General features: G+C 63.4%; 2 protein-coding genes across 3 annotated transcripts in view; one reads left to right on the forward strand and one right to left on the reverse strand.

Moving 5' to 3' along the window:
* Positions 1-539: 539 nt before the first annotated feature.
* On the reverse strand, positions 540-22,791 carry SLC9A5 (solute carrier family 9 member A5). 2 transcript variants are annotated; one of them, XM_054170134.1, is made up of 16 exons: positions 22,625-22,791; positions 13,609-13,911; positions 10,997-11,160; positions 10,642-10,720; positions 10,198-10,375; positions 7,638-7,858; positions 7,268-7,470; positions 5,290-5,379; positions 5,097-5,167; positions 4,219-4,348; positions 3,785-3,873; positions 2,811-2,937; positions 2,542-2,712; positions 1,591-1,660; positions 1,306-1,437; positions 540-1,023 (listed from the first exon to the last, which is right to left on the reverse strand). In XM_054170134.1, the coding sequence occupies exons 1-16, from the start codon at positions 22,755-22,757 to the stop codon at positions 557-559; spliced, it is 2,628 nt and encodes an 875-aa protein (XP_054026109.1). In that variant the 5' UTR covers positions 22,758-22,791; the 3' UTR covers positions 540-556. The 2 variants fall into 2 exon arrangements, with proteins under 2 accessions (XP_054026109.1, XP_054026108.1); XM_054170133.1 differs by having other exon boundaries at positions 10,997-11,163.
* A 2,906-nt stretch (positions 22,792-25,697) lies between these two features.
* FHOD1 (formin homology 2 domain containing 1) overlaps positions 25,698-27,551 on the forward strand; it is a 31,123-nt gene continuing 29,269 nt past the window's right edge. Inside the window, exon 1 of the mRNA XM_054170147.1 lies at positions 25,698-25,907. Within this exon, the coding sequence (XP_054026122.1) occupies positions 25,737-25,907 (171 nt within the window). The 5' untranslated portion in view covers positions 25,698-25,736. The remainder of the gene's footprint in view (positions 25,908-27,551) is intronic.

Genomic DNA, 27,551 nt, shown 5'->3' on the forward strand with positions numbered 1-27,551 from the left:
GAGGGGGCAGCGGCGCTGCGGCCGCCTTGAGGCCGGCAGCTTGGCCGCTGGCTGCGGGTGGCGGTCGTGCTCCCAGCCTGCTGTCCAGAGGTCTGCTCACAGCCAGGGGCTGAAGATCAGCTCATGCCCCCACGCCCCAGAGCGGCCTTGGCCCCTGAGCCAGCACCTCTGCACCTCAAGGTGGCACAGCCATGATGGTCTCAGCCCCCGGGCTGAGCATCTCCAGCCTCCCAGCACCGTGAAGCTGTGGCAGGACCAGAGGGAAAGGAAGAGGTTTGGGGTCAGTGCCTCCCTGGCTGGACCTGCTGGTGCCTGCTGGTGCAGCATGATGCCCAATTCTTGACAAGTGTTGCATCAGGAGGTGCCTGGGCAGAGCCCAGCTTGGAGGGCAACTCCAGGAGGACCCCCCGGGCTCTCCTGCTGCTCCTGGAGTTCATGGAGACACACACAAGGCTTTACAACCCATGGCAGCAGAGCGGTCAGAGGGTCAGGGGTCTGCAGCTCCCCCCGCACCCCCCCCTCCCCAGCCCCTTCCCCCTTCCTTCCCTGGGCTGCCTCAGAGGTGGCTTGCTCTGTTGAACATCAGCCACCTGGACTCCGCGGCGGGCAGCCCCTTGCCCTGCTCCTCGGTGCCCATCAGAGGCTGCAGCTCCTGCCGCTCGGCGCCCTCGGGGCTGCTGCCGCTGCGCGCCCTGCCGCTCCTGCCGGCGTGGCTGGGGAACTGGAAGCAGGAGCTCTGCTCCGCCACCCCCTGGCTGGCAGAGTGGGGCTGCTCCTCCAGCACGGGGCAGGCCAGCCTCCTGTGCTGAGCGCCGCCCTCGATGCCCGGGGGCGAGGCGATGCTCTCCAGGGAGGAGATGCTTTGGTTCCAGGCTTTCTGCATGTCCACCGGCACGATTTTGGTGGTCTCCGAGGAGATGTAAACAGCCAGGTCAGCCTGGTCCCCCTTCCAGGGCAGCTCCTTCTCCGCCAGCGTGGGCGAAGGGGGGATGATGCAGGGGCTGGGGCAGACGTCCAGGCTGCCTGGGGATGCAGAAGGAGGGAGGCTGGGAGGGACCTTTGCACAGCTCTTTCTCTCTCTCCCTGGGCCCTACAAGCGTTTGCAGAGCCCTCCAGCTGGCCCAGGGCTGCAGCAGCCTCCAGCGCGGCTCTGCTGTGCCGCCAGAGCCAGAGCCCAGCGCTGCCCCCTGTCCCAGCCTCCGCCGCCTGGGGTTTCGCCCGGGCCAAGGCCACTTTGCTCCTCACATGGAGGAAGCAGAGAGTGCCCAGGGGCAGCTGCCCAGGCACAGGAGGGTGGCTGCCTACCAGCAGTGGTCTTTCCCTGCAGGACCTCGTCCGTGGCTCGAGCGACGAAGACGATCCCCTCGTCATCCTCCCTCTCCGTCTCCGAGCTGTCGCTCTCCTCCTCCTCTGAGCTGACCATCACCAGCACAGGGGCTGCAGCCAGATGGAGGGAGGGAGTTGCTTTGGAGGATGGGGCAAGGACTGCACTCGTGGGAGAAGGACTTGGTGCTGGGAGCAGCCCCAGGTGCAGCGGGGGAGGCGCAGCAAGCTGCTCCCAGCCCGGCAGGTGCCCTCAGCAGGCCCTACCTGCCTCCTGCCAGGGCACACTCCTGTGGCTCTTCCCGTTGGATGCCTCGCTGCCCAGAGGGATGTTCTTCTGCCAGGGAAGAAGGACCAGCTGGAACCTGCCCCCTGCAAAGCCCTAACCCCCACCCAGGTGGCCCTGCGAGCCCAGGAGACACCAGGGGCACTGATTCCCCGGCCCTGGCTGGCTGGCAGCTGGCACTCAGTGCTTTGGGGCCCTTGGGTGCTGGATTTTCATGGCCCTGCTACAAATACCTCAGCAAGGACCTTGGGAGGTCCCTTCCAGCCCATTCTGTGATTCTATGGCTTCAAAAGCCTCCCAGTGAGAGGAAGAGACCCAAGGCTCAGCCTAAGGCTCAGTGCCACACTCAGAGCCTGGAGCTGCACCAAGGTTCAAGATACTCTTGGAAAAGAAATGTGGGGCTGCCCCTGGGCTTGGCACTGCCTTGGAGGGGGAGAGGGAGAGGGAGAGGGAGAGGGAGAGGGAGAGGGAGAGGGAGAGGGAGAGGGAGAGGGAGAGGGAGAGGGAGAGGGAGAGGGAGAGGGAGAGGGAGAGGGAGAGGGAGAGGGAGAGGGAGAGGGAGAGGAGAGGGAGAGGGAGAGGAGAGGGAGAGGTCCATGGAGCGCTGGAGCTGCTGATGCCCTGTAGAACCTATGCCTTGGAGGACCTCACTGCCTGCAGTCTGGAAGAGGTCGAATCTCAGAGCTGAGAGATTAGCCTGGGGATGAGGAAGGAACTGCTGGCAGTGAGGGTGGGGAGAGACTGGCACAGGCTGCCCAGGGAGGCTGTGGAGGTGGGGAAGGATGAACAACCTGGCTGGTGGGAGCCATCCCTGCCCTCGGCGGGGGGTGGGGGGGAGGGGAGGGGCTGGACCTGGATGAGCTCCAATTCCCTTCTGCCCCAACCTATTGTGTGACGCTCCGCAGGGAGGGGAAGGAGCGGCGGCCGCTTGCCTTTTTCCTGCCCTTCTCCTTCAGCCTGGCCTTGCTCTTGGAGGAGCAGACGTTGTGCTTGGTGGACTTGAAGGTCTCCAGCCTCCTCTTCATGTTCTGCCGGAAGATCTCTTTGTCCTGGCGCTCTTGTTTATCTGGAGAGATGAAGTGACGGCTGTAGCTGGCCTTGTACTGGCCGAGGGAGAGGCAAAGAGACACAGGGTGAGCAGCTGCCCCCGCGGAGCCTCCTTCCTTCCAGCCCCGCTGCTCCGGGGCCGAGGGGAGCTCACCCGCCGCCGGGGCTTGTAGAGGCTCCCTCGCAGCACGTGGTGCATGGCGGCGTCCTCCTTGTCCCGCCGGCTCCGCACCGTATCGATCACCTGCAGGTCCAGGCACGCCCCGCTCCCGCTCTCCCTCCTGCCGAGCCGGGGCCGGGGCAGGCGCGGGGGGACGTGAGGGAGAGGGGCAGAGAGAGGGAGAGCGAGAGGGAGAGGGAGGAAGATGATTGAGGTGGAGGTGGTGATGAGGTGGAGATGGTGATGAGATGGAGATGGTGGTGAGATGGAGAGGGGATGGAGATGGAAATGTGATGGAGAGGGAGGTGGAGGTGGTGATGAGGTGGAGATGGTGATGAGATGGAGATGGTGGTGGGATGGAGAGGGGATGGAGATGGAAATGTGATGGAGAGGGAGGTGGAAATGGAGGTGGAGATGAGAAAGGGGGAGAGGGAGAGGAAAGAAGGTGGGGGAAGATGATGGAGATCAGATGGAGGTTGAGATGAGATGAGGGTGGAGATGGAGATGGAGGTGAAGATGGAGATGGAGATGAGAGAGGGAGAGGGAAGAAGGTAGAGGAAGATGATGTAGATGGAGAGATGAGATGAGATGAGATGAGATGAGATGAGATGAGATGAGATGAGATGATGAGATGGAGAGAGAAGTGGAGATGGAGATGGGAGTGGAGATGGAGGTGGACATGGAGGTGGAGATGTGAAGGAGGGAGAGAGAGGGAGAGGGGGATGAAAGAAGATGGAGGAAGATGATGGAGATGAAGATGGAGATGAGAAAGAGGGAGAGGGAGAGAGATGAAGATGGAGGAAGATGGAAATGCAGATGGAGATTCAGGTGGAGATGGCAGCGCTGGGCTCCATGCCCACGCCCTGCCAGCCCCCTGCCAGCCCTGGCACTGCCCATGCCCAGGGAAGAAGGCAGCTGCAGGCAGCCAGCAAGGTCTGCCCAGGGGCTCAGGGGGTTCTTGTACTCACAGGAGGTTTGTGACCGACGACTCCGACATGGACGTGCGGCTGGGCATGGAGGGCAGAGCCAGCTTGGCAGCTGAAAGCACATGGCCACCCTGGCAGGTGGCAGGGCAAGGCTGGCATCAGGGCAGCAAGGACCCTGCTGGGCTGGCAGGGATGGGGGCCCACTGCTTGGCCATCCATGGGGGAAACACTGGCCCAGGCTGCCCAGGGAGGTGGTGGAAGCCTCCTCCTCAGCCCTGGAGGTGTTTGCAGCCAGGCTGTGAGCAACCTGCTGTGGGGTGAGGTGTCCCTGCCCATGGCAGGGGCTTGGAGCTGGCCTGAGCCTTGAGCTCCCTTCCAGCCCTGCCAGCTCTGGGATTCTTTGAAACCACCACCTCAGGCCTGCCAGCTCCTCTTGGGGCCATGGCACTGCCTGGTGCCCAGCAGATGCCCCCTACCTGGTCAACGAAGCTGATGGCATCACGGATGTTCAGCTTGTAGTAGACGTCCCAGATCTCATCCCGCAGCCTGTAGGCAGATTTCCTCATCAGGAGCTGGCTCAGGTACTTCTTGTCAAACTGCTCCCACCTGCCACGAGAAGAGACACAGACAGCTGAGCTCCCCTGGGGTACCACAGCCAAGGGCCTCCTGAGAGGTGGCATGGTCTGCCCAGGGCAGGGCTGGAATCACCAGCCCTGGGCAGGGGAGTTCCAGCAGCCCTGGGGACATGGTTTGGTGTGGAGCCTTCGGTGCTGGCTCGAGGGCTGGGCTGGATGAGCTTGAAGGTGCCTTCCAAGCAGATGCATTCTGTGGCCAAAGCAGACTGGGCAGGCAGGACCTGGCTGTGCCCAGGGGCAGGCTGCCAGGGAGAGCAGGAGGGGAGGGGATGCCCTCAGCCGTTGCCCCAGAGCCCAGCAGAGCTGTGGCAGGGGATGGGATGGGGACTCGGGGAGGGGGTGGGGGGGGTGGCCTCCCTGCTGGAGAATTTCCCCTGCAGGAAGCAGACTTCCCCATCCCTTCCTGTCACTGTGCTGCAGATAAACACTGCCCAGGCGCCCGCAGGGCTGTGCCCTCCCCAGCTCCATCCAGGAGGGGGAACTGAGCCACGGCCACCCCCCCAGCCCCCCAGCAGCACGGGCAAACGATGCCAGCTCTGGCAGCAGCTCCTCTCTGGGGTGCTTTTGGGACCTCAGTCATCTGCACAACAGCTGCCAAGTGGTCTTCCTGGTCCTGCTGCCCCAGGGGGTCCTCCAGCAGGGACTCTGCTACGTGCCCGTGGCTGGCACCCATCCCCTGCCCGGCCGATGTGGCCCAGAGGATGCTGGCTCAGACTCACTTGTCCCGCCAGTAGTGGTAGCCATGGTGCCCCACGATGTCCTCCACTGCTGCCAGGATGTGGTCAAAAGCCTTGAGCCAGGGGAGAGGAGGGTGAGAGCAGTGGCAAGGCTGGGGGTGCCTGGGAGTGCCAGGCCGTGCGCCCCCCGTGCCCAGCCCCGGCGGCGCGGGCAGCCTCTGGCACCGGCACCTACGTGCTCGTGCAGCTCCTGGTTCAGCGTGGGTTTGTGGTGGTCACTGCGCTTCACCTTCAGCCACTTCACCAGGGGCTTGATGGTGAGGCCCTGGAAAGGCAGGAGAAGGCAAGGGGAAAGACTGGGAGGGCAAGAGGGGGCACAGCTGGGGCATGGGGGGAGCAGAAGCAGCGCCAAGTGACCAGGGACTGCGGCTGTGCCAGGCACACAGCTTGCTCCTACCAACCCAACCCCCTGCTCCCAGCACCTGGGCCATGGTGCTGTGTCCTGGCAGGCAGAGACCATGGCATCCCCTCCCCATGCCACCTGTCCTGTGAGCACAGCCTGAGAGAGTTGGGGTTGTGCAGGCTGCAGAGGAGAAGGCTCCAGGGAGACCTTCTGGTGGCCTTCCAGGAGCTGCAGGGGGCTGCAGGAAAGCTGGGGAGGGACTTTGGAGGGGGTGAGGGAGGGCCAGGACTGGGGGGGATGGAGCAAAAGGAGAAGTGGGGAGCTGGAGATTGGCTGTGAGGAAGAAGTTGTTGGCCAGGAGGGTGGTGAGAGCCTGGCCCAGGCTGCCCAGGGAGGTGGTGGAAGCCTCCTGCTCAGCCCTGGAGGTGTTTGCAGCCAGGCTGGAGGTGGCTGTGAGCAACCTGCTGTGGTGTGTGGTGTCCCTGCCCATGGCAGGGGCTTGGGGCTGGCTGAGCTTTGAGCTCCCTTCCAGCCCTTACAAGTCTCTGATTCTGTGATAGTTTTAGGCTATGCCTTTAAAACCCTTCCCAGATGCTGAGCAGAAAAGGAGCAGAATGGAAGCAACTCCCTGCTGGAGCACAGAGGGAAAGGAAGCTCCTTGCAACCAATCCACTGAGAGAGCTCTGCCAGGAGGTTTAGTTCCCAAAGCAATTTCTCTCTTCTCTCTCCTTCCCTCTGGGAGAGCCTAACTTGCCTTGCTGGGCCTTGGCTGCACTGCTCTGGCTGAGTCTAACCTGCCTGCTCCTTTCTCTTCTCCCTTTTGTCCAGGGGGGTCAGGACAAGCTCTCAGCTTCCCCTGGCCCTCGTGCTGCTGATCAATCCTAAATCCCTGCCAGCACTGTAACTCCTGCAGAGTTTGTCCATGGCCATTGCATTCCCCTGCAGCCTGCAGCCCTGCCTGGAAATCCAGCTCCCATTTGCTTCCAGCTGGGCTGGCAAAATCCATGTGGGGGGCAGGATGGGGGAGAAGGGGGAATTTCAGCTCACCACACCAGCATCTGCCTCACTCAGGAGAGACCTTATTGCTCCCCTGAGGGCTGGGGAGGGGTCTGGGGCACAAGGCTGGGGAGGGGTCTGGAGCACAGCCCTGTGAGGAGAGACTGAGGGAGCTGGGGTTGCTTAGCCTGGAGAAGAGGAGGCTCAGGGGAGACCTCATTGCTCTCTCCAACTCCCTGCAGGGAGGTTGCAGCCAGGTAGGGGTTGAGCTCTTCTCCCAGGCACCCAGCACCAGAACAAGAGGACACAGTCTCAAGCTGTGTCAGGGGTGGTTTGGGCTGGAGGTTAGGAGGAACTTCTACACAGAGAGAGAGATTGGCCCTTGGGCTGTGCTGCCCAGGGGGTTGGTGGAGTCCCCATCCCTGGAGGGGTTCAGAAGAGACTTGGATGTGGCACTTGGAGCCATGGCTGAGTTGTCAGGAGGTGTTGGGTGCTAGCTAATAGCTTGGCTTTGGTGGTCTCTGAGCTCTTTCCAGCCTGGCTGATTCTCTGAGCTGTTGCTGCTCTTGCAGCCAGTCCCAGAACAGGAGGTAGGCAGAGCTCCATCGTGGACCCTCGGCCTCACCACCAGGACAGCTGCCAGGGCAGCCTGTGTCACATCACCCTGGTGGTGCCAAGAGGCCCAAAGATGGCTTGAAGAGAGAGAAGAGAGGGACAGAACAACTCTGTGCTGTGTGTTCTGCTTGCCCTAAGCTCACGGCCCCAGGCGGCCCCAGGCGGTGGGCTCCGGGGGGGGCCTGGCGCCCAGCCTCACCTGCACGATGACAGTGAAGAACACCACCACGATGGTGGTGGCCACAAAGTAGTCCTTGGCCTTCACCTTGGCCCTGTCCAGCAGGATGACCAGGGCAAAGGCCACGGCCCCACGGAGGCCGCCGTAGGACATCACCACCTGGTCGATCCTGTCGAGGGGGATCAGGCGGAAGCGGTTGAGCACGCAGGTCTGGAGGACAACACCTAAGGGTGGAAGGGAGAAGGGAGAGCCTGGGGGGGGGGATGCCAGCAGAGCTCTGCCTGCTCCTGGAGCCTGGGCAAAACCCCAGCCAGGAGCTGTGGCCGGTGGTCACCTCTCAGCCTGTCTAAGGGCTGGGTGCTACCGGCCCGGAGCACGGCAGGACGCTGACCCACAGCTCTGAAGAGCAGGATGAAGAACAAGGTGCCCAGCACCAGTGCTGTGTCCCATGCCCACTTGGAGGTGTCCACAGCTGAGATGCCCAGGAACATGAAGATGATGGTCTCTGAGCTGCTGGCCAGGGTCTTCATGGTGTACTTGACGGTGGTGCGAGACTTCTGGGAGATGTTGGCTTCCACATACTTCTTGCAGCAGATCCCACAGAAGGTGACGCTGCAGAGGGGCACAAGGGGCTGCTGTGACCCTGCAGCAGCAGCAGCAGGAGGAGGAGGAGGAGGGGCTCTGCTCACCACCCCTCCTCTCTCAGAATCTGAGAGGTTGGAAGGGACCTCCAGAGACCATCCAGTCCAACCCCCTGCCAGAGCAGGGTCACCCAGGGCAGCCTGCACAGGAAAGCATCCAGGGAGTCACAGAGCTGTCAGGGTTGGGAGGGACCTCAAGGATCATCCAGGTCCAACCCCCCTGCCATGGGCAGGGTGGCCTCCAGGGGAGGATTTGGAAGTAAGGAGACTCCACAACCTCTCTGGGCAGCCTGCTCCAGGCCTGCAGCACCCTCACACCGAAGAGGTCTCTCCTCATACCGAGGTGGAACCTTCCCTGTTCAAGCTTGCCTCCACTGCTCCTTGCCTCACTGCTGCGCACCACCGAAACGAGCTTGGCCCCCTCCCCTCGCCCCCCTCCCCTCAGCTATTGACAGACACTGAGCAGAGCCCTCTCACCCTTCTCCTCTCCAGACTCAACAGCCCCAGGGCTCTCAGCCTCTCTTCACAGGGGAGCTGCTCAAGTCCTCTGCTCATCCTCACAGCCTCCCTTGGACTCTGCAGCAGGTCTCTGTCCCTCCTGAACCGGGGAGCCCACAGCTGGACACGGTACTCCAGGTGTGGCCTCAGCAGGGCAGAGCAGAGGGGGAGCAGAGCCTCCCCAGCCCTGCTGGCCACTCTTTCCTTTGCTGCACCCCAGGATCCCATTGGCCTTCTTCTTCATTGCTGGCCCCTGGAGAGCTTGCTGCCCAGCAGGCCTCTGTGGAGCTGCTCTCCTGGATCTTCCCCCAGCGGGGGACACTCTGTGAGAGACCAAATCTTGGTCTCTCTTGATGTGAATCAACAGAGATCAAAACACCTTTGCTCCTCACCCAAGACAATAGCTGCCAGGGGAGGGGACAGTGAGCAGAGGCCATCACTCTCTGGGAGGTGCACAGCCAGGACCATCGCTACCCATCAGCTACCCGGGGGAGGGAGGGTGGTGACAAGGATGCAATGGCTGCACCACCTGCACACATCCCCAAGGAAAGCCTGGGCCTAAAAAGCTGTACAAAAAGGCCTGAGTGATGCCTGCTCAGGAGAGGAACAACAGAGAAGGAGGGAGAAGGACAGACAGAGGAGGGAAGACATCACCACGGAGCCTGGCGGCGGCAGACCAGGAGGAAGCCTCTCTCTGTGTGTCCTAAGTTCTGCCTGCTGCAACTCATGGAGCTGAAGAGGCTGCTCAGGGAAGGACTTGGGCTTTGGGATCTCTGCCTCCCCTCCTCCAGGGAGGACACCACAGACAACCAGGATGACCTCTCCTCCAAGCCAAAGCTGCAGCAGCCTTCCTCCACAGACCCAAACTGACTTGGGGGGTGGTGGGGGGTGGGTAATATAATTCCTTTCCTCTTCTCTCTCCCTCTCCTCCCTCTCTTTCTCTATTTTCCCCCTTCTCTCTCTCTCCTTTCTTCTGTTCCATCCACTTTATTCTGTTAATAGATAGCCTCAAGGGCTGTTGATATTTTGGCCTTGTTTGTGCCTCTGATTTCATAACACAGAAATATATTTGAGAGCAGCCCTGGAGCAAAGGCCTTGGGGGTGCTGGGGGAGGAGAAGCTCAGCAGCAGCCAGCAGGGAGCACATGCAGCCCAGAGAGCCAAGCAGAGCCTGGGCTGCAGCAGCAGAAGTGTGGCCAGCAGGGCCAGGGAGGGGATTCTGCCTCTCTGCTGCACTCTGCTGAGCCCACAGCTGCAGCTCTGTGCCCAGCTCTGCAGCCTCTGTGCCAGGAAGGCTCTGGAGGGGCTAGAAGGTGTCCAGAGCAGGGCCAGGAGGCTGAGCAGAGGGCTGGAGCTGCTCTGCTCTGAGCACAGCCTGAGAGAGTTGGGGTTGTGCAGGCTGGAGAGGAGAAGGCTCCAGGGAGACCTTCTGGTGGCCTTCCAGGAGCTGCAGGGGGCTGCAGGAAAGCTGGGGAGGGACTTTGGAGGGGGTCAGGGAGGGCCAGGACTGGGGGGGATGGAGCAAAAGGAGAAGTGGGGAGCTGGAGATTGGCTGTGAGGAAGAAGTTGTTGGGCAGGAGGGTGGTGAGAGCCTGGCCCAGGTTGCCCAGGGAGGTGGTGGAAGCCTCCTGCTGATGCCTGGAGGTGTTTGCAGCCAGGCTGGAGGTGGCTGTGAGCAACCTGCTGTGGGGTGAGGTGTCCCTGCCCAGGGCAGGGGCTTGGAGCTGGCTGAGCCTTGGGGTCCCTCCCAGCCCTGACAATTCTATGATGCAAAAGAGCTGAGTCTCTTTCCCTCTCTGGGCTGAGCACTCACGCCAGGATGGAGGAGAGGGAGACCATCTCGGCAGCCAGGTAGGCGACGTAGGCCAGGAGGAAGACGAAGAGCGGCTCGATGATGCGCACCCGCTTGGTGAAGCGTGTGATCAGCGCCAGCAGGAAGGCGAAGAGCAGCCCCACCGCCGTCCCACCCAGGCTCACCAGGAAGAAGGAGGCTGGGGGGAGGGTTTGGGCAGGAGGAGAGGACTCATTAGCACCGGCAGGTGGCCCGGCTGAGCCCCCCGGGCTCCCACCCGAAAGCGCTGCGTGGGGACGGGCAGCGGAAGGAAGGGGACGGAGCTGCCGGGGCTCGGCCCCCGCTGTGGCTGCCACCCCTGCCTGCCCCTGCCACCATCACAGAAACGTTCAGGTTGGAAAAGACCCTCGGGATCAGCAGGAGGACCGCGCTGGAGGAGGAGGAGGTGGTGGGGCACATACTCACCTACCCCCTTCACGTAGTCTGCGGCACGGATGTGCGCTGGGCCCAGCTCCACGAAGGAGTTGAAGACCTTGTACAGCACCTGCAGGCAAGGCAGAGCCCTTGGGACCCCTCGGGCAGGAGGCTGCCCTGCTTTGAGGGGGCAGCACTTGCAGGCAGGATTGCACACCCCTCCCCACCCCTCCCCAGTCTGCCAGGTGGCAGAGGTCACCTCAGCAGGCAGAGTCCCCCCCGGCGCCGGGAGAAAGGCCACCAGGGGACGGCAAGGGTCTGGCTCCGGCTTGGGGGCTGGGGCTGCTGCCTATCCCCCTGCCCCACGTCTGGCTCCACATTGAAGCCCCCCCAAGCCCCAGCTCACCACGGTGACAGCATCATTCAGGAGAGACTCCCCAAAGACAATGATGAAGAGGGTCTCATTGACATGGACCTCCTCGAAGACAGCCAGCACTGCCACCGGGTCCACCGCTGAGATGAGGCTGCCAAAGAGCAGGAAATCCATCAGCCCAGCTTCCACACCTGCATCTGCTGGGACAGAAGGAGCAGGCTCAGGGCCAGAGGGTCACACAAGCATCTCAGAGTCACAGAATCTCAGAGTCTCAACTCTCAGAGTCACAGAAACAATCACAGAAGTTCAGGCTCAGAGAATCTCAGAATCAGCCAGGCTGGAGGAGACCTCCAAGATCATCCAGTCCAACCAATCACCCAGCCCCAACTGATCAACCAGACCATGGCACTGAGTGCCCCATCAGGCTCTTCTTAAACACCACCAGGGATGGGGACTCCACCACCTCCCTGGGCAGCACATCCCCATGGCCATTCTCTCTCTCTGTGAAGAACTTCTTCCTAACATCCAGCCTAAACCTCCCCTGGCACAGCTTGAGACTGTGTCCTCTGCCTAAACCTCCCCTGGCACAGCTTGAGATTGTGTCCTCTGCCTAAACCTCCCCTGGCACAGCTTGAGACTGTGTCCTCTGCCTAAACCTCCCCTGGCACAGCTTGAGACTGTGTCCTCTGCCTAAACCTCCCCTGGCACAGCTTGAGATTGTGTCCTCTGCCTAAACCTCCCCTGGCACAGCTTGAGACTGTGTCCTCTTATTCTGGTGCTGCTTGCCTGGGAGAAGAAGCCAACCCCCAGCTGGCTACAACCTCTCTTCAGGGAGTTGCAGACAGCAGTAAGGTCTCTCCTGAGCCTCCTCTCTCCAGGCTAAGCAGCCCCAGCTCCCTCAGCCACTGGAGCCCTCTTTCAGCAGGCAGAAAGGAGCCTGCCCCTCAGCTGCTCTCAGTGACTTGGCTGCAGCATCCCATCCTGGAGAGCAGTGGGATGTGCCCAGCAGTGCTCCCAGAGCTCCAGAGTCCCCCTGGCAACGCTGGGGGCTCATGCTGCAGCATGAGGTGAGCAGGACTTCGATGTGCCCCCTTGGCATCCAGGTGCATTGCTGCCCTGCCAGCAAGGGTGCACCAGGGGAAACTCAGCAGCCCCACCTCAGGAGCAGGCATCAAGTGGTTCCTCAGGGCTCACCAGAGCTCAAAACACAGAACCACAGAAGCACTGCAGTTGGAAGAGACCCTCAGGAGCACCAAGTCCAACCCAGAGCCCTACCCTGCAAGGCTCAGCCCTAAACCACAGCCCCAAGCACCACAGCCAAACCACCCTGAAACACAGCCAGGGCTGGGGACTCCACCACCTCCCTGGGCAGACTGTGCCAGTGCCTGCCCACTCCTGCTGGGAAGAAACCTTTCCTACTGTCCAGCCTGAGCCTCCCCAGGGGCAGCTTGAGGCCATTGCCTCTTCTTCTGTCACTGATTCCCTGTGAGCAGAGCCCAGCAGCAGCCTCTCCACAGCCTCCTCTCAGGGAGCTGCAGAGAGCAGTGAGGTCTCCCATCAGCCTCCTCTGTCCCACACTGACCATCCCCAGCTCCTTCAGGCTCTCTCCAGCAGATTTATTCTCCAGGCCCTTCCCAGATTCCTTGCCCTGCTCTGCCCTGGCTCCAGCACCTCCACAGCTCTGAGCCCCAGGGCACAATCCCCTCCCTGCTGCTGCTGGACACAGCATTGCTGATCCCAACCAGGAAGCCTTTGGCTCTCTTGGCCCCCTGGGCACACTGCTGGCTCCTCTTCAGCTGCTTCTCCATCAGCACCCCCAGGTCCCTTCCTGCCAGCAGCTTTCCAGCCACACCTGCCCCAGGCCTGCAGCACTGCTTGGGGTTGTTGTGCCCCAAGTGCAGGACCTGGCACTTGGCCTTGTTGAAGCTCATCCTGGGAATGATGGCCATTGATCCATTGATCCATTGATCCATTGACATGGATTTGGCCAGCCAGGGCCAGTGGCTGCAGCCAAGGACAGGGGACAAGGCAGGCAGCCAGCAAAGCTGGCCAAGGTCTGGACAGAAATAGCAAGGCCATGAGTCAGCCCAGCGCTGGGAAGTGCCCACTCGCCCTGCACTCTCCGTGGTCCTGCCAGAACATCATTCCCAGGATGCCAGCCCCCTGCTCCTGCTACATTTCATAGACTCAGAGACTTCTCAAGGCTGGAAGGGAGCTCAAGGCTCAGCCAGCTCCATGCCCCTGCCCTGGGCAGGGACACCTCACCCCACAGCAGGTTGCTCACAGCCACCTCCAGCCTGGCTGCAAACACCTCCAGGGCTGAGCAGGAGGCTTCCACCACCTCCCTGGGCAACCTGGGCCAGGCTCTCACCACCCTCCTGGCCAACAACTTCTTCCTCACAGCCAATCCCTAGCTCCCCACTTCTCCTTTTGCTCCATCCCCCCCAGTCCTGGCCCTCCCTGACAGCCTCCAAAGTCCCTCCCCAGCTTTCCTGCAGCCCCCTGCAGCTCCTGGAAGGCCACCAGAAGCTCTCCCTGGAGCCTTCTCTTCTCCTGGGAATCCACCTCAGCCTGAGCAGTGGGCTGGGAGCCTTGGGGGTGCTCTGCACCTCTCAGCCACCTTTTGGGCAGCTCTCTGCACCCACCCATGAGGCCAGCCCGGTGCAGCCCCCAGAGCGCGGTGCCGGTGGTGAAGGAGTTCCAGAGGGTGCCCACGACGGCGTAGGTGAGGATGGCACCGATGTTGTCAAAGAAGAGCCTGCTGGGCATGAAGTAGCCTGAGTCCAGGACGATGGGGGGCAGGAGGAAGAGGAAGAACATGTTGGGCTCCAGCTGGTACTCCGCTTTCTTCGCCACGGCCAGGACGATGCCGCCCAGGCCCAGCCCCAGCAGGATGAGCAGGCAGCTCTCCGGCACGATGGAGGTCACCTTCCTGGAGAGGTGGAAAACTGAAAGGGAAGGGAAAGGGGAGGGAAATATCCCAGGATCAGGATCATTTGGGCTGGAAAAGATCTATAAGGTCATCCAGCCCAACCTCAAAGCCAGCACTGCCAAACCCTGGCCCTCAGCAGCACATCTCCAGCGCTTTCAAACCCCTCTAGGGATGGAGACTCCACCACTGCCCTGGGCCAGGCCTGGACAACCCTTTTGGAGAAGCAATTGCTCCCCATGGCCAGCCTGAAGCTGGTGCAACTTAAGGCCATTTCCTCTTGTCTCAGCAGTTGTCCCTTGGGAGCAGAGCCCAACCCCCACTTTGCTCCAACCTCCTCTCAGGGAGCTGCAGAGAGCAAGGAGGTCTCCCTCAGCCTCATCCACACCAAACACCCCCCAGCTCCCTCAGCTGCTCCCCCCCAAGCCCTGTTCCCCAGACCCTTCCCCAGCTTGGTTGCCCCTCTCTGGAACCACTGCCACCCTCTCAGTGTCCTTCTTGGCCTGAGAAGCCCAAAATTGAACCCAGCACTCAAGGTGCAGCCTCATGGGTACAGAGGGGGGACAATCCCTGCCCTGGTCCTGCTGGCACAATGAGGACATCAAGCAGCCAGACACATGGACAGAGCCTCCCAGCCCCACAGGAAGCTTGGCTGATGCCTGAGGGACTCCAAGGAGCACAAGGGAGCACCTAAGGTGGTTCCATGGCCACCAGTGTGCTCAGAAGACCTTCCAGACTGCAGGTTGGCAGTGCCACAGCAGTGCTGGTGCCAAAGGCTGCAGGTCAGTAGTGCCACAACAGTGCTGGTGCCTGCAGGCTGGCAGAGCTACAGCAGTGCTGGTGCCTGCAGGTTGGCAGTGCCAGAAAAGCGCTGGTGCCAGAGCCTGCAGCTCAGCAGTGCCACAGCAGTGCTGCTGACAGAACCTCCAGGTCAGCAGTGCCACAGCAGCGCCGGTGCCAGCAGGCTGGCAGTGCCCCAGCAGCGCCGGTGGCAGCAGGCTGGCAGTACCACAGCAGCGCCGGTGCCAGCAGGTTGGCAGTGCCCCAGCAGCGCCGGTGGCAGCAGGCTGGCAGTGCCACAGCAGCGCCGGTGGCAGCAGGTTGGCAGTGCCACAGCAGCGCTGGTGCCAGCAGGCTGGCAGTGCCCCGGCAGTGCCAGTGGCAGCAGGCTGGCAGTGCCCCAGCAGCGCCGGTGCCAGCAGGCTGGCAGTGCCCCAGCAGCGCCGGTGCCAGCAGGCTGGCAGTGCCCCGGCAGCGCCGGTGGCAGCAGGTTGGCAGTGCCACAGCAGCGCCGGTGGCAGCAGGCTGGCAGTGCCCCAGCAGCGCCGGTGCCAGCAGGCTGGCAGTGCCACAGCAGCGCCGGTGCCAGCAGGCTGGCAGTGCCACAGCAGCGCCGGTGCCAGCAGACTGGCAGTGCCCCGGCAGTGCCAGTGGCAGCAGGCTGGCAGTGCCCCAGCAGCGCCGGTGCCAGCAGGTTGGCAGTGCCCCAGCAGCGCCGGTGCCAGCAGGCTGGCAGTGCCCCGGCAGCGCCGGTGGCAGCAGGTTGGCAGTGCCACAGCAGCGCCGGTGGCAGCAGGCTGGCAGTGCCCCAGCAGCGCCGGTGCCAGCAGGCTGGCAGTGCCACAGCAGCGCCGGTGGCAGCAGGCTGGCAGTGCCACAGCAGCGCCGGTGGCAGCAGGCTGGCAGTGCCCCAACAGCGCCGGTGGCAGCAGGCTGGCAGTGCCCCAGCAGCGCCGGTGGCAGCAGGTTGGCAGTGCCACAGCAGCGCCGGTGCCAGCAGGCTGGCAGTGCCCCAGCAGCGCCGGTGCCAGCAGGTTGGCAGTGCCCCAACAGCGCCGGTGGCAGCAGGCTGGCAGTGCCCCAGCAGCGCCGGTGGCAGCAGGTTGGCAGTGCCCCAGCAGCGCCGGTGCCAGCAGGCTGGCAGTGCCCCAGCAGCGCCGGTGCCAGCAGGCTGGCAGTGCCCCAGCAGCGCCGGTGGCAGCAGGCTGGCAGTGCCCCAGCAGCGCTGGTAGCAGCGCTGTGGTTCCGCGGCGCTCGCTGCCTCGCTCTGCGCGGAGGGAGGCTGAGCCCCGGCGCGGAGGTGACCTTGTTTGCAGGCTCTGAGCGAGCAGAGGGAGCAGCACTGCAGCAGCAGGCAGCCTGCAGCTTCTCCCTGCTCAGCACCACCTCCCTCGGGCACCGCAGGAGCCGCCTGCACGCCGGCGCCGGGCACGGGCAGCGGCAGAGGTGGGCACGCTGGGAATAAAAGCACTTTTTGTTCCCAGCCGGGGTTGGAGAAGCTCTTCCCCAGCCCTGCTGGAGCCGGATGCACTTCTGCTGCAAGCAGCCTAAACCCTGGGAGTGCTCCAGCAGCTCCGGGGCAGCGAGCCTGCAGCCCGGGCGCAGCCCAGAGGGGCCTCACACCAAGAGGTCGCAGGGGTCTTGCTCTTCCAGGCAGTGGAATCCCACAGCATTCCAGCGTCCCGGTGGGCCAGCCCCCTCCCCCCACTGCCCTCCTCCCTAGCACAGGGTGCTGGTATTTTGCTCCTTCCAAAGGGCTTGGGGAAAGGCTGTCATGGAATCATAGACTCAGAGAATTGTCAGGGCTGGAAGGGAGCCCAAGGCTTGGTTGCCCTTCCCTGGCCCTGCTCCAGCTCCTCAGGGTCCTGCTGGGAGTGAGGAGCCCAAAACCAAGCCCAGGACTCAAAGTGTTGCCTCAGCAGTGCCCATTCCAGGGGCACAATCCCTGCCCTGCTCCTGCTGCCCACACTATTGATGATCCAGAGAGGGCAAAGAGGACCAACCACACAGCACTGCATCCCCACCACCCAGAGATGTCCCTTGCTGGGGAAAGCAGAGCCACCAGAGGGGCTGAGCTGTGCCAGTCCAGCAGCTCCTGGCTGTGACAGGGGTGGGCACCCCTTGCACTTCCTTGCTGGTGGGAGCCAGGCTGGGCTCATGCACCACCAGCTGAAGCTACCCTTGCTGATCATAGAACTGCCAGGGCTGGAAGGGAGCTCAAGGCTCAGCCAGCTCCAAGCCCCTGCCATGGGCAGGGACACCTCACCCCACAGCAGGTTGCTCACAGCCACCTCCAGCCTGGCTGCAAACACCTCCAGGCATCAGCAGGAGGCTTCCACCACCTCCCTGGGCAGCCTGGGCCAGGCTCTCACCACCCTCCTGCCCAACAACTTCTTCCTCACAGCCAATCTCCAGCTCCCCACTTCTCCTTTTGCTCCATCCCTCCCAGTCCTGGCCCTCCCTCACCCCCTCCAAAGTCCCTCCCCAGCTTTCCTGCAGCCCCCTGCAGCTCCTGGAAGGCCACCAGAAGGTCTCCCTGGAGCCTTCTCCTCTGCAGCCTGCACAACCCCAACTCTCTCAGGCTGTGCTCAGAGCAGAGCAGCTCCATCCCTCTGCTCAGCCTCCTGGTCCTGCTCTGGACACCTTCCAGCCCCTCCAGAGCCTTCCTGGCACAGAGGCTCCAGAGCTGGGCACAGCAGTTTTGCCTCCACCACTGAGTTCTGCCCTGGCTTGTGACATCCAACCCAGCTCTGCACCATGACTTGGCCATCAGATGAGGAAACCTTCTCCTGGGCAGTGGGTTCCACCAGGCACTTCCAAGAGCCAACCTTCTGCTCTGCCCTTGATCACCCAGCAGGGGAAAGGGACAGCACAGCAGCCTCTGAGCCATCCACCTGGCTGCCAGCCCAGTCCTGCTGCCAACCCAAACTCCAGGCCCTGGAGTCCTTTAAGCTGAATTAAAGGTGCCCATTGCTTGTGCCAAGTCATCCCCCCTGCAGAGAGCTCTGCTGTCACCTGGCTTCTTCCCTCATGAGGAACCCCCCCATGGACAGACCATAACGTCTGCCCAGCCCAGGGCCTTGTCTCCAGGGCCACAGACCTGGAGGAGAGCCAAGGAACAGGCAGTGCTTCAGCAGTAGTCTCCATGCGTCTGTGCCCTTCTCTTTCTCCTCTGAAGCAGTCCTAGTCCTGCTCTGTCCATACTGGGATGGGTCCCAACGTCCCTGGGCTGCAGACAGCTTTGGAGCTGAGGTCATGGCCTCCTCACCTTCTTCCTTTCTCCTTTCCAGCACCTCTTAGTCAATTCATGCTCCTTTGCCACAGCTGAGCACTGGGCTAGAGGAGATAACATCAAAGATCTGGTTCCTAACCAGAGGCAACCCCTCTGAGCCCAGCACCAACCCGCAGGCTAAGGGCAGCTTCCCCTCTTGCTGAGAGCTTCACAGCAACCTGTGCTGCCCCCTGGCATGGTCAGCCCTGTCTGTGCCATCCTGGTGAGCCCTGGCACTGTTCTCCTGCCCACCAGGACCACTACCACAGCTGGCAAGGGCAAAATGGCCAGGAGCAGGGGGGGCTGATCTGTAGCTCCACCACCAACCACCTCAAAGGGCAAGAGCCACAGATGACCCAAGGCCAAGGCTCTGCAGCCAGACGCCCCATCTAGAGAGCCCAGAGCATCCACCTCCACCCCTGCTTGCTGTTGGGGGCTTAGGGTGGCCATGGTGGTCTTAGGTTGATGGTGGGACTTGGGGAGTCATAGAATGGGTTGGAAGGGACCTTAAATATCCTCTAGTCCCAGCCCCCTGCCATGGGCAGGGACACCTCCCACCAGCACAGGCTGCTCAAGGCTTCATCCAGCCTGGCCTGGAGCACCTCCAGGGCAGCCTGTGCCAGAGTCTCACTACCCTCACTGCCAACAATTTCTTCCTTATCTCCAGTCTCCATCTCCTCTCCTTGAGCTTCAATCCATTGCCAATGATCCCAGAGGTCTTTTCCAACCAAAACAGTTCTAGGATTCTAGGACCAAGCCACAGAGGCAGCAGCGATCAGGAGGCTACAGGGTCCCGGGCAAACCCCTGGCCAGGAGAAGGTCTGGCTGAGCCCCAGGTCCTGCTGAAGCATGGCAGAAGCTGCAGCACAGCCCTGCTCACCCCACTGCGGCCCAGGGCCCAGCAGAGGCAGCGCCAGTGGGCGAGCAGCTCTGGCTCAGCGCCTGCGGGAGGCTGCGAAGCCACCAGCCGCCCACGGGAACACAGCTCTGGAGTTTGCAAGGAGGGAACAAGGAGTCCAGTGGCAGCACTGCCAAGAGCCCCAACCCACCTGCACTCCCTGAGCTGTGGAGATATGCCCTGGGTGGCTGGAGGGCACAGGGAGATGCTGTGGGGACATGGGGAGGTGGGGACGTGGGGACATGGGGAGGTGGGGGACGTGGGGACGTGGGGACTTGGGGATGTGGCTCCTGGCTGTCAGCACTCACTGGCTGCTGGAATGCAGCTCTGAGGAGAAGGAGCTGGCAGTGCTGGGGGACACCAAGCTGCCCATCAGCCAGCAATGTGCCCTTGTGGCCAAGAAGGCCAATGGGCTCCTGTGGGATGTGGAGAAGAGTGTGGTCAGCAGGACGAGGGAGGTTCTCCTCTCCCTCTCCTCTGCCCCAGTGAGGCTACAACTGGAGGACTGGGTCTAGTTCTGGGCTCCCCAGCCCAGGAGGGAACTGCTGGGCAGAGCCCAGGGCAGGCTGCAGAGCTGCTGAGGGGTCTGGAGCAGCTCTGGGAGCAGCAAAGGCTGAGAGCCCTGGGGCTGAGAGCCTGCAGCAGAGCAGCCCCAGAGGGGAGCTGAGCAATGCTCAGCAAGAGCTAAAGGAGCTGTAGGGGGCAAGAGGCTGGGGCCAGGCTCTGCTCAGGGGTGCCCAGGGGCAGAGGGCACAAACTGGCAGCCAGGAAGTTCCAGCTGAGCAGGAGGAGAAAGTTGTTTGGTGTGAGGCTGCTGGAGGCCTGGAGCAGGCTGCCCAGAGAGGTTGTGGAGTCTCCTCTGGGGAGCTTCCAAACTCCCCCTGGCCATTGTGCTCCTGGCAAGCTGCTGTGGGTGCCCTGCTTCAGGGCTGGGCGAGCTCCAGGGGTCCCTTCCAACCCCCACCATGCCAGGATTCTTTGACTCTTTCCCCAGAGGCAAAAACTTGGCCAAAGAAGGGAGCAGCCTCGATGGCAAAGCCCCTGCTTGTCCCAAAATGCCCTGGCTGAGGGGAGCTGCTGCCACCTCCTCTGTGCCACCAGGAGCAGCCAACAGGGACGGGTGGAACCAGCTCTAATTTTACACACTCTAGTCAAGGATTGCAGCAAGAAAGGTTCCCACAGCAACAGTAACTTAGCCACATGTGAATTAACTTCAGAGCCCTAATCCAGGCTCCAGCATCCATAACAGGATTTTGCCTGCACTGGGAGCACTCAGGGCCAGGACCTGCTCTGCTCCTCCAGCACTCGGGAAATGGCCAAACAACCCAAAGCAAGACACTGGGGGCTGGGCTCAGAGGTGATGGTGCAAGGAGAGAGTGTTGCAACCCACGGGGGTGCTGCTGCCTGGGCAAACATCCCCTTGTGGGCAAACCCCTGCCCCGGGTGGGGCAGCCAGGGGTGAGGAGCGCGTTGGGGCGATGCTCAGCGCTTCCCTTCCCATCCCACCCAAGCAGCTCCGTGCTCTGGGCTAGGATGGGAAAGGCAGCAAAGCCTGGTCCGGTGCCTGGCTGTGCAGGAAGGAGACACCCCCCCAGGCAGCCCTGCCCCGCCCCGCCCCGCCCCGGCCCGCCCCGGGTGTGCGTTTGCTGGCCCGGGGCACCGGGCATCGTGACCGCCGCTGAGAACAGAGCCCACAGTGTCACTTCCCCAGCGCCCCAGCGTGGGGCCACTTCCTGCGAGGCAGTCCCAGCGCTGTGAGCTGGCAGCCCAGTGCCAGCCCACGCCCAGCGCCCCCTCTGCTCATCCCCCACCCCCCTGCCCCCAGCCCCGCTCCATCTCCTCCGGGGGACCACCCAGCCGTCTGCCACCTCTAGAGGACGCCTGTGCCAAGGCCATGCCTGCTGGCCTGTCTGTGGGTCTGGGTGTCACCCCCGGCTCTGGGCTGCCGTGGGAGACGTCAGATGTGCTGAGCCAGGCAGCTGCTGACCACCCACACTGTGTCTCCCAGGTGGGCAGTGGCCATCAGCTCACCTCAGGCCTGGAAGAGCACGGTGGGGCTGGGGGCTTGGGGATGGCCTCAGCTCTGCCACCAGCACTGCCAGGGCAAAGGGAAAAGTGGTGAAGGGAGCACAGCACGGGGGAGCCAGGGAGCAGCTCTGCTGAGAGAAGGAACTAAGAGGCAGGAAAGGAAAAGTCTCTCTCATGTCCTGTGGGTGGGATGTGGCACAGCTGCAGGCAGAGGGTTGGAGTTTCCTGCTCATGACACCTTCTCATCTGTTCCTCGGGAGAGGAGAGGGGGAGGGAGAGGGAGAGGGAGAGGGGGAGGGGGAGGGGGAGGGGGAGGGAGAGGGGGAGGGGGAGGGAGAGGGAGAGGAGAGGAGAGGAGAGGAGAGGAGAGGAGAGGAGAGGAGAGGAGAGGAGAGGAGAGGAGAGGAGAGGAGAGGAGAGGAGAGGAGAGGAGAGGAGAGGAGAGGAGAGGAGAGGAGAGGAGAGGAGAGGAGAGGAGAGGAGAGGAGAGGAGAGGAGAGGAGAGGAGAGGAGAGGAGAGGAGAGGAGAGGAGAGGAGAGGAGAGGAGAGGAGAGGAGAGGAGAGGAGAGGAGAGGAGAGGAGAGGAGAGGAGAGGAGAGGAGAGGAGAGGAGAGGAGAGGAGAGGAGAGGGGAGGGGAGGAGGGGAGAGGGAGAGGGAGAGGGAGAGGGAGAGGGAGAGGGAGAGGGAGAGGGAGAGGGAGAGGGAGAGGGAGAGGGAGAGGGAGAGGGAGAGGGAGAGGGAGAGGGAGAGGGAGAGGGAGAGGGAGAGGGAGAGGGAGAGGTCCATGGATGTAATCCCAGTGATGCTTCAGGCAGGCCAAGCCCAGCTGGTGGTCACAGCTCTCCCTGTGCTCTGTGTACCCAGAGCTGCTGCTTGTCCCTGGCTGCTGGCAGCCTCCCTGCCTAACTCCAAACCCAGATTCCTTTAGCCAGCTCCGAACTAAGAAGATGCCTGTGCCCCTCCCTCCCCCCCAGCCAGGGCTGTGCCCGCAGGAGGAAGCCTGTCTCAAGGTCAAGGTCTTGTCCCCTGGGCCCAGCACAACAGGTATGGGCACCGGGGGGGCAGCCCTCTGTGTGGGAACCCTGCTCAGCACCCACAGAGGGGTGTCCCCTCCCCAGCAGCCTGGGTGCGGGTGGCAGGCACAGCCCTGCAGCAGCTCGCACGCATCCTTCCCACGCAGCCGCGCACGGCAGAGCCTCCCCCATCCGCCTGGTGCTGAGCTGAGGAGCGCTACAGCTCGAGGTCATGAGGATCTGGAGTGACACATCAGAGGGGACCACAGGGTCCCCCTGCTGGGGTCACATCTTGCCCGACACTGGCACCACAGAGCCCTTTCTGTGGCTGGAGGGGATCGAGCCCCGGCTGATGGCACGGTGCTGTGCCAGCTTTTGGGGCACGGAACATCCTTTTGGACACCTCTGCGCATCTCCTCTTCTCCTCCCAAACCCTCCCTCCCGTCCAGCCCTGGCTCCGGCCCTGCACCTGGTCCCTTGGGCTGCGCCTTCCCCTTGTCGCCTGCGGTCACCTGCCCGCAGAAGCGGACGGAGGAGCACCACAGCCCAGATGAGGATGGGGAGCAGCCAAGCTCTGGCCGTTTGTCCCCACGCCCCGCGTCCCGCTGCGCGGTGACACCCCTGGCCCGGGATAACGCCCACCGGGGGATGCCGCAGCCTGCGCTGCCAGCCCCGAAGGGGCTCCGACCGCTCCCGGGGCGCCGGCGATGGGAATGAGAGGCGGGGGAGGTGACACTCACCGATCTTGGCCAAGCTGGCCACTAGGATCCAGGCGGCCACCAAGCAGGGACCCTGCACCTCCCGCCACTGCCATCGCAGCAGCTCGGTACCCGCCGGGGCGGCGGGGCCGGGGGAGGCCGCCGGGGGCTGCATGGCCCCGCCGCTCCCCGCCGCTCCTGTGCCGCGATCCCGGCCCCCGCCCGCGTCACACACACGTGGGGCAACGCCGGCACGGCCCCTACCCACCCCCCGCGACGCCACCGGCTCCGCCCGCCGCTCTCCGCCTCGCCCCGACACCCCCCCACCCCCCCTCCGGTACTGCCCTAGGGCTGCCAGTATTGCCCCGCCCCACCGCCGCCGGTACTGCTCCGGAGCATCCGGCAGTGCTTCGGCCCCGCCGGTACTGTCGCGGCCCCTCCCGGTGCTGCGCCGGGGTTCCTGCACCTGCCCAGTCTCCCGGCGTTACTCTGCTCACCCCCTGCATCCCCTTCCACCTGGGGTGGCATCTGTTCCCTCCCAGGCTCCCTTGCCCCACCTTGGCCCCCACACCTTGGCCCCGGTGCCCCTTGCTCGGTGGCAATTCCCCTGACCCTGCCCTGGTCCTCTCTGTCCCACACCAGACTCCTGCAGCCACCCCAGTCTCCCCTGCATCACTTGGTGCCCCTGCCCTGGTGCCCCCTGCCCCTGTCCCAGTCCTCTCTGCAGCTGCCCCAGCGCCCCTTGCGTCAGCCTGGTGCCCCTGCACCCCTTGACCCACTGGCATCCCCCTTCACCTGCCCTGGTGCTGGGAGGGAACCACCCAAGCTGAGCTCTTGCCTGACAGCTATCCCCTTGCCCCTGTCCGGGTTCCCCCTGCCCCATGCCAGTCCTCTAGCACTTGCTTGGTCTCCCCTGCATCACTCTGGTGCTCTTGCACCTGCCTCGGTCTCCCCTGCCCCACAGCAGTGTCCCTGTCCCAGTCCTCCCTGCACCTAGAGAGCCACAGAATTGTTAGGGTTGGAAGGGACCTCAAGGATCATCCAGTTCCAACCCCCCTTGCCCCAGAACCCTCTGTCCCCCTAATGTCCCTGCACCTGCCCCTCTGCCCCTTGACCCACACCAGTGCTCCTGCTCCAGTGGCCCTTGCCCCATAACAGCTGCTCTGCCTCTCCCCTGCCCCTGCTCCCTTGCCCCAGCCCCTTGCCCCTGCCCCAGAATCCCCCACCTGCCCCATGCCAGTCCCCTGGCTCCTGCCCTGTGGCCCCTGCTCTGGTCCCTGGTGTCCCTGCTCTGCCCAAGTCCCCTTACCCTGGCTCAGCCCTTCTGCACTCGCCAGATTCCATCTCTCCATCCCAGCTAATCCCCCTCCCAGCCCCCCTCTGCTGCCAGCTAGGGGCACCCAGCCCTGCCCCAGACATAGCCTGGGATCCCCCCAGGTGGTCTCTGTATTTCCTGGGTCCTCCTCACTCCCCAGCCCCTTTCAGACACCCCTAAAATCTGCCGCTTGCCCACTGACCCTGGGCCACCTCCTCCTTGCTCCAGGAGGGGCCCCATCTCCCACATCCCATCGTGTCCCTGCCGCTGCCAGATCCTGGGCGGGCAGTGAGGGATGCCCAGGCAGCTCCGGGAGCAGGGATGCCACCTGGCAGAGAAAAGGAAGGGGCACTGAGAGAATGCTTCATGGAGAGCCAGCTCCACTGTGTGTCCTTGTGGCCAAAGAACCAGGGCTGAAGGACACCGTGGCCATGCCGAGCCCTCGGGCTGGTACTGCAGATGGCACGGGCACCTTCGGACCTGCCGGCCAGGGGGCAAGGGGCTGCAGGACAGCTCGGAGGTGACGACCTCTCCCCATCGCTGCGGCCCGGCGCAAGCGTTTGGCGGCGGAAGAAAGCGTCCGGGGAAAGCAGGCTGCTGCTGCCACCGCCTGCCAGGAGCGGCAGCGAGGAGGTGGCACCTCCAGGGCTGCCGCTGGAGAAGCTGCCGCCTCCGGCTCCCCTTTCCCACAGGCGTCATTTGCCTCCCCCGGGGCCGGCCGTGCCCTGCCTCCTGGAGCTGGCCCACGCTGCCGCCTGGGGGTCCCTGCTGAGCTCCCCGCAGCCTGCCCGTGCCTCGCTTCTGCTGGGAGCCCCGGCCGGATCTGGGAGCTAGGGGAGGGCTCCACCCGCGGTGCAGCCGTGGGGCGCCCTGGATCTTCCCCTGCCTGCTCATTGCCAAGCCTGCCACAGCCGCAGCGGCCGTGAGGCATCAGGGACACCTCCATACGCATCAACACCCGGGGGGCAGACCGGGGCAGACCTCCTGGCTCTCTGCTGCTCCGTGCATGGAGGCTGGAGCCGTATGGGGGTCGGTCTCTTCTCTTAAGTGACAGGACAAGAGGAAACAGCCTCAAGCTGCACCAGGGCAGGTTTAGGTTGGATATGAGGGACAATTTCTTTCCCCAAAGAGCTGTCAAGGCCTTGAATAGGCTTCCCAGGGCAGTGGTGGAGACCCCATCCCTGGAGGGATTTCATAGCTGTGTAGATGTGGTGCTGGGGGCTGTGGGTTAGTGGTGCCCTGCCAGTGCTGGGTTAAGGGTTGGACTTGTCAGTCTCCAAGGTCTTTTCCAGCCTCAACGATTCTGTGATTCTGTGACATGTGACACCTCACAGGCTGCCAGGGTGGCACTGTGGCACCCCTGGCTCAGGGTGCCCAGGACAGAGCACCTTGTCCCTCCTTTGATTTCCCCTCTGTCCTAGCATGGGGAGTTGCTGCCCAGCTGCCCACTCCTGCTCCTAATCACCTGGGGTACCCTGGGGCAGCCTGGGGCAGCCTGGATCATTCCCTAGGTATGGAGTACCCCTGACACTGGAGCATCCTGGTGGAGAATCCCAATGGAGCATCCCTGACGCCAGAGCATTCCAATGGAGCATCCTAGTGGAGCATCCCTGATACCAGAGCATCCCAAGAGAGCATCTTGGTGGAGCATTGCTGACGCCGAAGCATCCCTGAGGCCGGAGCATGCCGGTGGAACATTCATGGCGGGATGTCCGCGGGAGGGCGCTCCCGAGCACCGAGGGGGCCTCTGCCGGGTCCGGGGCGGGTCCGGGGCTGGCCGTGCGGGGGCTGTGTCCTCTCCGTCCCCGCCCCGGTAGCGGCGGGAGCTGTGGCGCTGCCATGGCGGAGGCGACGGTGCCTTGCCGGGTGCAGTACCTGGAGGACTCGGACCCCTTCGGCTGCGGCAGCTTCCCGGAGCCGCGGCGAGCGCCGGTGTACGCCGTGGAGGAGGCGCTGCCGCTGGGGCTGCAGCTGCCCGCCCTGCACCGCCTGCTCGGAGCGCCGCTGCCGGTGAGGGGGGTCGGGAGGCGAGGGGGGTGGGGGGCACACACCGAGAATGCACTGGGCGGCGGTGGGGGGGAAGTGGGTAGCATTCGGCTGGAAGGAGCAGGACGGCGGCATCCCGCCGGAGCCCGGGCAGCGCTTCCCGGGACGAGTCAGGGCGGAACCCGGGCGATGGCGGGTCCCTGGCGGCCCCGGATGAGTCGGCGGGAGGAAGAGGATGTGATCGCCCGGGGCGGGAGGAACCCGGGCAAGGGGAATGAGGAGGAAGGCCACCAGACGCCTGTCCGTCCGTCCGTCCGTGCTCTGTGGCTGAGCCAGGCAGCGATGCGCCCACTCCAGCATCCCCCTTCCGCGCCGGCTGCAGGGAGCTCGCCGGGAGCACAGCCGGGGACCGGCCACCAGTGTCCCCGCTCCCTGCAGCCCTGGGAGGATGACATGGAGCCCGGGTGGCCACCAGCCCCTCGTCCTTGGAAAGCGGCAGGGAAACTCTTTCTGAGCCATTTCCTGCAGCCGGGAGGAAGGCGGGAGGCTGGAGCCTGGAGCAAGGCACCGCGTCCTGCCCCGGTGTGTCCTGGGGAGCGAGGGAATGGGGAACGAACTCTCCTGGGGGTCTTCTGTTGGCACGGTCCTCTCAGAGCATCCTTTATAGCGTGGGGAGGGGTGGTTGTCCTCCATGCGAACGCAAGACCCAGCGGAGCTTTGGCAGTGGTTAAGCATCTTCTGGTCCTGGAGCACTACAGGAGCGCAGGGAAGACCAGCGGGAGGGCTGGGGGCAGCAGGAGGGGGAAACCAGCCCAGTGTGCCTGGTGCTGAGCTCAAGAGAGGGAAACCAGCCCAGTGAGCCTGGTGTTGAGCTCAGGAGGGGGAAACCAGCCCAGTGTGCCTGGTGCTGAGCTCGGGAGGGGTAAAACCAGCCCAGTGAGCCTGGTGCTGAGCTCAAGAGAGGGAAACCAGCCCAGTGAGCCTGGTGTTGAGCTCAGGAGGGGGAAACCAGCCCAGTGTGCCTGGTGCTGAGCTCGGGAGGGGTAAAACCAGCCCAGTGAGCCTGGTGCTGAGCTCAGGAGGGGGAAACCAGCCCAGTGTGCCTGGTGCTGAGCTCAAGAGAGGGAAACCAGCCCAGTGAGCCTGGTGCTGAGCTCAGGAGGGGGAAACCAGCCCAGTGTGCCTGGTGCTGAGCTCGGGAGGGGTAAAACCAGCCCAGTGAGCCTGGTGCTGAGCTCAGGAGGGGGAAACCAGCCCAGTGTGCCTGGTGCTGAGCTCAAGAGAGGGAAACCAGCCCAGTGAGCCTGGTGCTGAGCTCAGGAGGGGGAAACCAGCCCAGTGTGCCTGGTGCTGAGCTCAAGAGAGAGAAACCAGCCCAGTGAGCCTGGTGTTGAGCTCAGGAGGGGGAAACCAGCCCAGTGTGCCTGGTGCTGAGCTCAAGAGAGAGAAATCAGCCCAGTGAGCCTGGTGCTGAGCTCAAGAGAGGGAAACCAGCCCAGTGTGCCTGGTGCTGAGCTCGGGACGGGTAAAACCAGCCCAGTGTGCCTGGTGCCGAGCTCAGTGCCCAGTCAGGGGAGGTGAGATCGCCGGGAAACCTTTGCTTGGACCAGAAAACTTCTCCTTTTTTATCCCCTTTCTGGTTTTTCTTGGAGCAAGGCAGCAGCGTCC

Source organism: Dryobates pubescens, chromosome 19 (assembly GCF_014839835.1).
Source record: "Dryobates pubescens isolate bDryPub1 chromosome 19, bDryPub1.pri, whole genome shotgun sequence".
Taxonomy (NCBI): domain Eukaryota; kingdom Metazoa; phylum Chordata; class Aves; order Piciformes; family Picidae; genus Dryobates; species Dryobates pubescens.